This window comes from Symphalangus syndactylus, chromosome 3, assembly GCF_028878055.3.
Source record: "Symphalangus syndactylus isolate Jambi chromosome 3, NHGRI_mSymSyn1-v2.1_pri, whole genome shotgun sequence".
NCBI lineage: Eukaryota > Metazoa > Chordata > Mammalia > Primates > Hylobatidae > Symphalangus > Symphalangus syndactylus.
This window is the reverse complement of record NC_072425.2, coordinates 22,360,685-22,373,635: the sequence shown is the minus strand read 5'-3', so window position 1 is coordinate 22,373,635 and position 12,951 is coordinate 22,360,685. Positions and strand designations below refer to the sequence as shown.

The window sequence follows — 12,951 nt, the reverse complement described above, 5'->3', positions numbered from 1 at the left end:
ACATGGACACAGGGAGGGGAACAACACACACTGGGGCCTGTCAGGGGGTGCGGGAGGAAGAGCGTCAGGATAAATAGCTAATGCATGTGGGGCTTAATACCTCGGTGATGGGTTGATAGATGCAGCAAACCACCATGGCATACGTTTACCTATGTAACAAACCTGCACGTCCCGCACATGTACCCCAGAACTTAAATTAAAGAAAAAAAATGTTCTTTGAAGAACAGTAATTTGAGGAATACTATTCTTTACATGCTTTTATTTGAAAAGGCCACCTCTCATCTGAAATTTAACAATGGCTGGGTGAAGTCAAATCTTCTAATGCTTGCTGTGTTGTGACTGATGGCTTGGAATACTGACCACATTAACTTTTGGGGGCAGTAATTTGGCTGAAACACCTTTCTCCACAGCCTAGTCCTCAGTCCCACAGGTGCAAGATTTCTGTTTTGTTATCGAACCAAGAAATGCTGACTCTCAGTAACATTTGCCTCAATACTTTTTTCTAGTTTTCTTACATAACATATAAGGAAAAATATGAGAAGCAGGTTAAATTTTGCACTTTCTGAAATAAAACATATATATATATACACACACACACATATATATACATATATATACACATACATATATATACATATATATATACACACACACATATATACAATGCATTGTATATTTTTTCTGATGCTCTTCCTCCCCCGGCACCCCCAGTAGGCCCCAGTGTGTGTTGTTCCTCTCCCTGTGTCTATGTTAAAACGTACATCTTTTAATATGACTGCTAAAAATGATAATTTCAGAGTCTCTAATATTCTCAAGCATTCTTCATCTCCATCAGAGGGCAAAGGAGTATGAGCCCTGAGAACCAGAGCAGCGTGTCCGAGTTCCTCCTCCTGGGCCTCCCCATCCGGCAGAGCAGCAGGCCGCATTCTTGGCCCTGTTGCTGGGCATGCACCTGACCACGGTGCTGGGGAACCTGCTCATCATCCTGCTTATCCGGCTGGACTCTCACCTTCACACCCCCATGTACTTCTTCCTCAGCCACTTGGCTCTCACTGACATCTCCTTTTCATCTGTCACTGTCCCTAAGATGCTGAAGGACATGCAGACTAAGTACAAATCGATCCTCTATGAGGAATGCATTTCTCAGATGTATTTTTTTACATTTTTTACTGACCTGGACAGCTTCCTTATTACATCAATGGCATATGACCGATATGTTGCCATATGTCACCCTCTCCACTACACTGTCATGAGGGAAGAGCTCTGTGTCTTCTTAGTGGCTGTATCTTGGATTCTGTCTTGTGCCAGCTCCCTCTCTCACACCCTTCTCCTGACCCGGCTCTTTCTGTGCTGCGAACACCATCCCCCACGTCTTCTGTGACCTTGCTGCCCTGCTCAAGCTGTCCTGCTCAGATATCTTCCTCAATGAGCTGGTCATGTTCACAGTAGGGGTGGTGGTCATTACCCTGCCATTCATGTGTATCCTGGCATCATATGGCTACATTGGGGCCACCATCCTGAGGGTCCCTTCAACCAAAGGGATCCACAAAGCGTCCACGTGTGGCTCCCATCTTTCTGTGGTGTCTCTCTATTATGGGTCAATATTTGGCCAGTACCTTTTCCCGACCGCAAGCAGTTCCATTGACAAGGATGTCATTGTGGCTGTCATATACACAGTGGTCACACCCATGTTGAACCCCTTTATCTACAGCCTTAGGAACAGGGACATGAAAGAGGCCCTTGGGAAACTCTTCAGTAGAGCAACATTTTTTTTTGGTGACATCTGACTTTTTTAAAAATTATATCTCATTTTGGTTTATTTCCTATATTTGATTTTCCATTTGAATATATCTCAAAACCTTTTATGTCCTGAAGCTCTAAGACAAATGTTAACATGTTGAATGTAATTGGTAAATATTTGTTGACCAGAATTCCATTCTCTTATTAATAATGCTATTCTTTATAAATAGTTTTTGACCAGTGAATGCTAAATTAATTTTATTATTTATTTCTGCAACTTGGAGAAGGGACATAATAATACAATAATATACAGTTTTCTTATCCCTCATTTGAGGAGATGTTTGGAGACATATATATTTTTGGCCCATAATCCCAGGCTTTAACACAACATAGAATTGAAAGAGTTAGCTGTATTATTTTACTGTTCTCTATAATGTAGACTGAGTGGGATCATTAGTGAAGTAGTGCTTCATACCAGTCTCCTTGGAAATATAACCAAATTCAAGTGCTAACTCTTGGAAAGGATCATTTTCCTAAAAGTGCCACTCCAGATTCAGCACTGACTGTCTTTCATGAAGGATAGTCCTGTCTTCCAAATGAAGAATGAAAAGTAATGCTTCTCAAATGTTAGGGTACATGAGAATTTCTGGAAAGATTGTCAAAACTCAGATTCCTTTGATCTACCACTACAAATTATGATTTAGTAGAATTTTGGGTCAGGTCTAAGAATTTGCATTCCTAACAAGCTGCCACATGAAACGATGCTGTAGAATGTTCACTAAATCTTGGAAGTTGTGGGACACACATTTATAACACCTCACCTGAATTCTGGTAGTAGATGGAATGAAACAAGAGACACCTTAAGTTATTTCAGTAATAGAGAAATGAGTGATTCATGCTGATATTTTTGGATTAACTCTAGCTGTGGTAAATTCCTCTCCCCAATCTCTAAATTATCTCATTTGTATATAATATAGAAATACCCAGCTACTCCATATCATGGTTTGTATCATCACGCCAACCTATATATGTAATGAAAACGAAGCCAAACTTTGGAAAAAAATTACATCCGGTGTCCATCTGTGACTTCTTGTTTCCATTAAGCCTCGTGGAATTTCAGTGTGCCATGTAACTTTTCTAATGTCACTCAAAATGCTCTGATTTTCCTTGAAAGATTGGGGCAGGTTCTTGTGATCTATAATAACTCTAACAACATATTTTCATATTTCTGAACTAACTGAAACAATTATTTCACATGATGCACATTAAATTGTATATTGGTTAGAAAACACTAGATGATTTCAGAAAAACTATAACCCCACAAAAGGACACGAGTTCTTGGCAGAATATTGAACAATTTTATGTTAAATGGTGTCATTCATTTATAAATGGCTCACTTAGTTTGCCATGTTTTTTGACATATCCCATAAAATAGCATTTGCTGTGGATCCAATCCATATTATTGTTATTTTTACCTCAGTCTTTATATCTGCTCTTTTTGTCACATTGGCTCTATGCAAAATACAATATGTTTACTCAGTTTTATACATAAAGATAAGGCTAATTACTATGTAAGCAGTAACTGGGATGGCATTGGTGGTGGCTTAAACTGGAGTCTGAGATGTGAGGATAGAAATACTTGTGCATTTTGAAGGAGTTTGATATTTGATCTATGTGTGGAATATCACAGTAGCAACTTCCCTGTTATTCAGCTAATTTCATTCTACGACCTTTCACCTAGGCTTGAGTGGGTGAAAACAATCTGGCATTGTTGCCTGTGTTTCCACAGAGTTCAACCTGAACTTCCATTGTTCATGTATTTTCACAAGCATTTTTTTTTTTTTAACTTTACTTTAAGTTCTGGGATACATGTGCTGAATGTGCAGGTTTGTTGCATAGGTATACATGTACTATGGTGGTTTGCTGCACGTATCAACCTGTCATTTGGTTTTAAGCCCCACATGTATTAGGTATTTGTCCTAATGCTGTCCCTCCCCTTGCTCCCCACCCCCCGACATATCTTAAGTAGATATGTATGTATAGATGGGCATAGACATAGAAATGCAAACACGGTGACAATAAATTATCACAGAAAATGAAAGCTATAAAGTACTATAAAATAAATCCCATTATGTAAACAGACAGGTTTACGAATAAGTCATTTTATTTTTCATTTAATTATTATTTTTTAATTTTGACTTTTGTTTGACATTTGTGGGGTGCATGTCCAGGTTTGTTACATGGGTATATTGCATGATGCTGAGGTTTGGGCTACAAATGATACCATCACCCAGATACTGAGCGTGGTACCCAACAGTTGGTTTTTCAACCTTTCTCTAGTAGTCTTCAGTGTCTATTGCTCCCATCTTTATGTCCACGTGTACCTAATGTTTAGCTCCCACTTATAAGTGAGAACATACAGTGTTTGGTTTTCTGTTTCTGTGTTAATTTGCTTAGGATAATGGCCTCCAGTTGCATCCATGTTGCTGCAAAGGACATGATTTCATTCTTTTTGATGGCTTCATAGTATTCCATGGTGTACTACATTTTCTTTATCCAGTGCACCATTGATAAACACCTAAGTTGATTCCATGTCTTTGCTATTGTGAATAGTGAAAATGCCTTCTTAGAAGGATAAAAAATGAATCATGAAAGGGTGAGATACTTTGACTTTCTCCTTTGTTTTTATGTTTATGTTATTTGTATTTCCATCATAAAGAGGAATTAGTTTTATAAGCAGCAAACCAAAAAAGAATTTTCATTTGAGAGAAAAATCTCTATAGACATCTCAACCTAACACCTAACCAGGGGAAACCAGAATCTGGCAGGGGAGGTCTTTTGCCATCTCTTTTTGGACTTAAATTCACAGGGCCTGACACTCTTCCTAAGGACAGAGATTCCTTGCAGTCTGCCCTTAGAGCCACTTGCCTCAGAATATCTGGCCCTAAATCTCATGAATGAACATCTCTGGAGGTGGAGCTGGGACCTGATCTTTAACAAGCTCCCCAGGTAATTTTGATGAACATCAAAGTTTAGAGACCACTGCCTGAGGGCATCTGTCCTGGGGAGAGTAGGAGGAAAACTGAGCAAGTAATGTGTATTTAATGCAGGTCTCTTAACTGTGAGCTTGGTGCCCTGTCCCCTTAGGTCCTCTCCCTGGTGGGTAGAATAGACTTGTTACCTCTCCATTTCTGAAGCCTGTAAATTGAGAAGAGTAAGCTCCAGGTTCATGACTTTTTTTCTCTGATGTCAGTGAGGTTTAGGACCACAGAATTCAGAGACTAACTCTGGTCCCCTGGTCTCCTAGAAAGAAGCTGAGAAACCAGTCATACTCCCAGGAATGACTTGAGCATAAAGTTCAGATTAGGACTGGGTATCCTTCTCCAGGAGCAGGGATGTGTGTGTGTGTGTGTGTGTGTGTGTGTGTGTGTGTGTGTACGGGTGCTCAGCATTTCTCTGTGCTCTTCTGGAGTCATTTTTTATTCCCAGTTCCTAAAGACAGGGATGCAACAATCACCACTGGCCAATGACTCTCATGTCTTTAACCCCAGGTTCTGGGGAGATGAGGGATAGGGCCAGCTGGCTACATAAATTGGTGGGCATATCCTCAAAATCCAAGCTAGGGGTCTCATCTCATCATTCATGTTCTAGATATTAGAATTTGGGCTTATTTACTGCATGCAGTGTTAGAGAGCCCTCTCTAATATTTCTTTCCAAAGTCCCTGATCATTTCCTTCCCTTTAGACAGCACAGCTACTTTCTGAAAGTATGTTTGAAGGACATGTTTAGCTAGAGAGCTTTGGGTCCTTTCTTCTTTTGTGTAGCATCCATACTGCATCTTCTTATTAGAATCTGCTTGATAATTTCCTGCCTGTAATCCGTAGTGTATTCTTTTTTTTTTTTTTTTTTTGAGACGGAGTCTTGCTCTTTCGCCCAGGCTGGAGTGCAGTGGCGCAATCTCAGCTCACTGCAAGCTCCGCGTCCCGGGTTCACGCCATTCTCCTGCCTCAGCCTCTCCGAGTAGCTGGGACTACAGGCGCCCGCCACCACGCCCAGCTAATTTTTTGTATTTTTTAGTAGAGACGGGGTTTCACCGTGGTCTCGATCTCCTGACCTTGTGATCCGCCTGCCTCGGCCTCCCAAAGTGCTGGGATTACAAGCGTGAGCCACCGCGCCCGGCCCGTAGTGTATTCTTAAACCTTCATCAGAGGCAGCAAACTTTGAGCCCAGGCAACATCTACTACCCCAATAATTTTTGCCTGGTTTGCACTGAATATAAGACACTGAGTTTGTTCCCTAGAGGTCTTTGCACTTTATTTTAATGGAAACAATGTCATCTCATATATGACACCTTCTATGGATGAGGTGTTTTTATAGACCTTACCTTATTTAATTTTTACTATAATTCAGGGATTATGTTCACAATTCTAGAGAGGAAAAGCTGAGGCTCCTAAGATGTGCACTACCTTGCCCAAAGACATACAACTTTGATTTGAATCCCTTCTGTCTGACTTCAAAACCTGTGCTTTGTCTTCTACTATAATACACAACCTCACTGTAAAGGAAATATCAGTTATCAGCAAGCAGTAGTTGAGGTTTTAGTGATCAGGAGGCTGAATGTGGTGGAGTGGAGTCCATACATGGTCTTTACATAGAATTTATGCAGGTAGAAATAGGCATGGCTGAATTGGATTCAGGGGACTTTATCAAAATCCTAAATCCCATGGATTAAATAGATTTACAAATTCAGGAAGGAGTCATCTAATTGATATAGCATGAGAGAAACCAGAAGAGAATGGAGAAGGAGAGGGAGAAGTCCAGATTAGTGAGATATCTGAGCCATCATTCTCTAGGGTATGGTTGGATGCTGCCTTTCTGCCCAACTTCATTATTGCTGTTTCTGGCCTTTGCCTGCATCTGGTCACAGTCTCATGATGAAGTGGCCTTGTGGCACCTGAACTCTGCCAGTATCCGCCTGTTGAAAGGAGTGGGCAATCAGGAGGGAGAAATAAAGGAGACTCAGGAAATGGCAGGTGAGAAACTAATATAAATTGGTTCAGATTGTATGCAGTCATTCTTCACAAATGTTTTCTTATTAATATTCACAATATTCTCACGACTTAGGCTCATAGTCTCATCTCCAGATTAGAGATGAGAAAACTGAAGCTCGGGCCAACTGGATCACTTCCCCAGAACTCACAAATATGAAGTGATGTTGCCAGGACTTGAATCTAGGGCTAATTGCAATGCTTTTGTCAGTATAGCATACTACCCTCAGACACTAGGCTCTATCCTTAAGGTCACAGCCCCAAGGAGCCTCAAAATGCTGGAGTGAACAGGTACAGACAGGGAACCTGGGCCCGGCATTCTTGCCCATCTTCTCTACGGGTCCATTCAGAACTCTGTTATGTTGGCTGCTTTTTGGTAAATTTCAAAGGAAGGATGGTATTCCCGTATGAAATAGGAGTATGCTCAACTTACTAGCTTAAATAAGCAAATAATTTTAAGCCTATCCTTAACCTGTATAAAGCTCTTCTGAATGTTTCTCCCAATTAACAACTGTTATAATGAAATCCTCACATTTTCTATTTACTTAATATATGTTGGTATATATATTAGGCATTTGGCATTGATATTTGACTTAAAGGGAACTTTTCAGTTAAGATACAGTGGGATTATAAACTTGTTCCTACTTGCCTTGCAGGATTTGGTAACTTAGGTTTAGAATATCTCTTTTGAGGTTTTTTTTTTTTTTTATGTTCTGGAGTACATGTACAGGATGTGCAGGTTTGTTACATAGGTAAACGTGTGCTATGGTGGTTTGCTACGCCTATCAACCCCATCACCTAGGTATTAAGCCTGGCATGCGTTAGGTCTTTTTCCTGGTTCTTTCACCCCCTCAACTTCCCTCAACAGGTCCCAGTGTGTATTGTTCTCCTCCCTGTGTTCTCATTGTTCAGCTCCCACTTATAAGTGAGAACATGTGGTGTTTGGTTTTCTGTTCCTGCATTAGTTTGCTGAGGATGGCTTCCAGCTCCATCCATGTCTGTGCAAAGGACCTCATCTCATTCCTTTTTCTGTATGTTCCTTGCAGCGCTATTCACAATAGCAAAGACATGGAATCAACTCAAATGCCCATCAGTGATAGACTGGATAAAGAAAATGGGTGTACATATATGCCATGGCTTTAGAATATTTTAGTGGGTAGATAGTGGTTGTGGAGGAAGCTGGCATGTTTTTCTCATTCCTGATTTTAATGGAAATGCTTTAAAATATCACCATTAGGTATGGTGTTTGCATTATTATTTAGTATAGTGAGTGTCTTAGTCGGTTGGGCTGCTATAGCTAGGTGACTTTAAACAGCAGACATTTATTTCTGGAGCCTGGGAAGCCCCAGATCAAGGAACCAGCAGATTCGCTTTCTGGTGCGGGTCCACTTTCTGGTTAGCAGATGGCTGCCTTCCTGCTGTGTCTTCACATGGCAATGCCTGAGACAAGTTATTGTTCTTGTGTTTCTTCTTATAAGGGCACCAATTCCATTCATGAGGCACTACCCTCATGACCTAATTACCTCCCTAAGCTCTCACCTTTAAATATTTTGTGTAAGATTTACTTTTTAATGGCAGTGATATTGTAATAAATGGACATGTTTTTTTTTCTCATCAACGTTATACATAATGAAAACTTTGGCTGTTTGATCCAATTTCCTTTGGATATATGTTATTGAAACTTCATCCCGATATGTTGCTTATTAATGGATTTTGAAGTCAAATTTTTAAAAGTTCAATATGTTACAACTTGAAGGCTCACGACTAGCCCGATGATTGTTTTTTTAAAAGTACAGAAACAATAGAAATTGAAAAGATGTTATCTTACTATCCATCTGCTAAGACAGTGTGAAGCTTTCTCTTTACTGACTAGACATGACTGGTCTTCTGTTCTATTTCAAACTCTCTACTCTGTTGGCAGATTATCCATTTTGTGTGATAAAAACCATCTACTTTAAATGATTTTTTGTAGGGACATAGCAATGTAGACAGACGTTGGCATATTCATCAGTAGAAAGGATCTTATTCTTATCTGCCTGCTGTAAATCAACATTTGTTTGTTTCTGCTTTGTCCTCTATTCCCAGCAGAGAGAAGACTATCAGCATGAAGAGTGAGAACCAGAGCAGCGTGTCTGAGTTCCTCCTCCTGGGCCTCCCCATCTGGCCAGAGCAGCAGGCTGTGTTCTTCACCATGTTCCTGGGCATGTACCTGACCACGGTGCTGGGGAACCTGCTCATCATCCTGCTTATCCGGCTGGACTCTTGCCTCCACACCCCCATGTACTTCTTCCTCAGCCACTTGGCTCTCACTGACATCTCCTTTTCATCTGTCACTGTCCCAAAGATGTTAATAAGCATGCAAACTCAGGATCAATCCATTCCTTATGCAGGGTGTGTGGCTCAGATGTATTTTTTTCATATTTTTCACTGTTTTGGACAATTTCCTTCTCACCTCAATGGCATACGATCGGTACATGGCCATCTGTCACCCCCTCCGCTACACCACTATCATGAAAGAGGAACTGTGTACCTTCTTAGTAGCTGTGTCCTGGGTACTCTCCTGTACCAATGCCCTGTCTCACACTTTTCTCCTGGCCCAGCTGTCCTTTTGTGCTGACAACACCATCCCCCATTTCTTCTGTGACCTTGCTGCCCTACTCAAGCTCTCATGCTCAGATATCTCCCTCAATGAGCTGGTCATTTTCACAGTGGGACTGGCAGTCATTACTCTACCACTAATATGCATCTTGATCTCTTATGGCCACATTGGGGTCACCGTCCTGAAGGCTTCATCTTCCAAGGGGATCTTCAAAGCCTTGTCCACCTGTGGTTCCCACCTCTCTGTGGTGTCTCTGTATTATGGCACAATTATTGGACTGTATTTTCTCCCGTCATCCAGCACCTCCAGTGACAAGGACATAATTGCCTCTGTGATGTACACAGTGGTCACCCCATTGCTGAATCCCTTCATTTATAGCCTAAGGAACAGAGACATAAAGGGAGCCCTGAAGAGACTCTTCAACAGGGCAACAGTCTTATCTCAGTGACATTTACTCTTCTTTATAACAGACATATATATTGACCTATCTCCAGATGATAGATCCTTAATCCTGATCCCAGCAAGGGATAAGTGCTCAGTAACTCTCTGATGACTTGAACTTCATTCTGTTACAGTTATTCTCCCTTTTCCTCTTTAGTGTAAATTGTGAATTCTGAGTTTATATAATTGGTTGTTTATCTTGCCTATTAGATTCAGAAATTACATAGTTAACAGAACTTAAATCTTTCCTTTTATTACCTGGAAATTTATTTGTTCTTAGGAATTGTTTAAATATGTTGACTAACAGGCTTTCCTTGCCATAGAAAGGTTGAAGGATTAGGTATTTGTAAAGGTGTTTTCCTTTCTTTCTTCCAATTCCATTCCTTTCTCACATTTTTTGTTGTTGGTGTTGATGGTGGTGGGTCAGGAGAAGAAACTATGTAGTACCCTTTACAGATCCAAAAAGCTATTCACCGTCCTAAGTTCAGCTGCTCCACTTCAGGACTTGAGGTTCCTCCTTGATTTTAGGAACACTGACCGCTCTTCTAGACTACAATAACTTTCATTCAACAGTTCACGTTTAGACCTGCTGTCTATGAAGCTTTCTGACTACACATGTGAGTTTCAATCACGACACAGACTCACTCCAGGTAACGAATAAGAAGAACAAAAAAGTCTTCACAATCAGGAGCCTTCTGTTGCCCTCACTGAATTTGATCCCTTTCCTATTCAGTCTGTTCGTTGTCTGTCTTATTGAAAAGTGTTCTACTCAGCTTAGTGACCCCTGGTTTGTATTAGTTGCCTGAGTAATCTTCTATCATTTTCTTCTATCTTCTGTGTTCTTCGCCATCCAGTGAAGGGGCACATAGGTCTCTTTTTTCATTCCTCTACTTAGTTAAAGATAAACAGAATTATAAATGCTTCTGAGAATCAGCATCCTGTAGCAGCCAGAGGAGAATATTTGGAAAGATAGATCTCATTTGTAATGTCTATATACCAGAGTGGTGGCTGTGTTGCCTCAGACAATTCACCTAACTCTTCTGAACCTTAATTTCTTCCTCTGTATTGGTATTAAAAGTTCTAAAACACCTAATATATTTTTTATTTGAAGTAAAAGCAATAATAAATTGTGCTTAACACTACAGCTGACCAACAATAATGAATGTTAATTTTCTCTACGTTCTCCATCAGAGATGAGTTTTGAAGCAGAACTTGTGCAGACACTCCTGAATTATGGTGACCATGGGCAGCTTGGCATGTTGCTTATATTCCCAATTCAAAAGCAATAACCTGCCCTAAGACACAGCAACACATCTGTTCTGGCTTGAGCTAGAACCAAATAACTAAAGGAGAATGATTGAGTGAGCTGATGTGTGGGTAGGTAAGGAAAGACAGATCAGAAAAATACTTTACTCTTCACTTGTTTTATATTGACTCAAAGAGTGACCCTTCATCGGGGGCTTATGTAGCTGCCTTTTGGCATCCCAAATTCCTTTGTAGAACAACAAAGAGTGCCACCCCCACTCCTTGCTGCAAGCACAGAACCACTTTGTTCATAGGCTTAGCCCTGACCTTTTCCAGAGCCAAAACCTGAACAAGGATAGAATCTTTATTGTTGGTCTAGATAAAGCATGCCTTGGTAGCCTCAGCACACTCATGAACTGCTGTACACTGTCATCCCTGCTATGGTGATGTGATCTGTAGAACTGGGTGACTGGTTCAGTTTCCCTGCCGGCACCCCAGTTCTGTTGTTCAGATCCCTGAAGATCTGCCTAGTCTTGTCAGGCCCATCCTTCAGAGAGGCCAACATTGTCACTTACGTTTTTAGCCACAGGCTGGTGACACTTCTCTGAATGACTTTTCCTCAAGAAATGGCAAGCTTGGTTGTCTGTTGGGAAGTGTTTCATCACTATCTGTCCTACTAGTCCACCTCATCTCCCAGATCAGTTTATCTTGGTTTTGGACAGCCCAAAGCACACTGGGGTGCACCGTATTGATTTGAATATGCAAATAGAACTGGACATCAATCACTGTGGAAGTGTGCACTTTATTTGAGTGCATTTCCCTCTAGCCATGCCAGGGCTAAGATTGATGACCTTTTCCAGTGAAGCACCTCATTGAGTTTAGAACAAAGCTTGCTGCATTTTTGAAATCCAGGAATGTGTGATTTGTTCACAAGTTAACAAATAGTTCTGAAAATTGGCAATTATTGACGTTTCAAGTGACCAGTGTACGTCCTTCTCAAAAGTTAACATGAATTCTTTCACAGTGTGACAATAGAACAACCTTCCTCAGAGGGAAGGAATCAAAATATCCTAGAACCAGGAGCTCCAGCACTTGATTTTAGCACATATATAACACACAATTCTGACATGGAAATTTTAAGTGTAAACAAAAATTATTTTATTTTCCACAGATGGAAAGTGGAAGGGGAATTTGCTAAAGAATTAAGTTCACTTAGCTTTTGAAGGAAAAAATAAACCCATCAATGTTGTGCTGATTATTATCTTTGAATCCAAGAACTGTGTGCGTGTGTGTGTGTGTGTGTGTGTGTAACTCACATATACATACAATTTAATTTGTATGTAATTAAGGACCAATGTTGGAATTAATACTAAAAATAGTAAAACATTCTTTATTTTATAGATTGTGCTCCTCAGCAGCCATTCAGCAAGTTACCTGTCAGTGCCAGGCAGTGCGACTGTTCTTGATCAAACAGAACCGGATAAAGAGAAAGCCTCCAGGCAAAAGAAGCGCATATTCTGATAGTGTAGCAACAGGTAAACTAAGAAATATGCATGAGTACCAAAAGTGCCTTAATGTAATAACACCACGAATAGTTGTGCTTATTTTGCATGGCTACTCTGTGTCAGGCATTGTATTAAAAGCTGTACCTGTATTATCTCATTTAATCCTCATAATAATTCTATATATATATATACACTGTTATTACCTATGTTTTACAGCTGGGGAAATTGAGGCTTAGAGACGATGAAATACTTACATGGTAGTAACAGAACGGAGTATAGTTAATGCTGCCTGGATATCAGCAAAAGCTTTACAGGGGAAGTAATTCTTTGGTAGGGGGTTGAAGGATGCTCAGGATTGATACATAATGGAACA

General features: G+C 40.4%; 1 protein-coding gene across 1 annotated transcript; it reads left to right on the top strand.

Annotated features, from left to right (window-relative positions):
* Window positions 1-848: 848 nt before the first annotated feature.
* LOC129478292 (olfactory receptor 1J4-like) lies at window positions 849-9,835 on the top strand. The gene is given in 4 exon segments (XM_055269927.1): window positions 849-906; window positions 909-1,347; window positions 8,892-9,198; window positions 9,200-9,835. Coding segments are annotated over 4 exon segments (1,440 nt in total).
* Window positions 9,836-12,951: the final 3,116 nt, after the last annotated feature.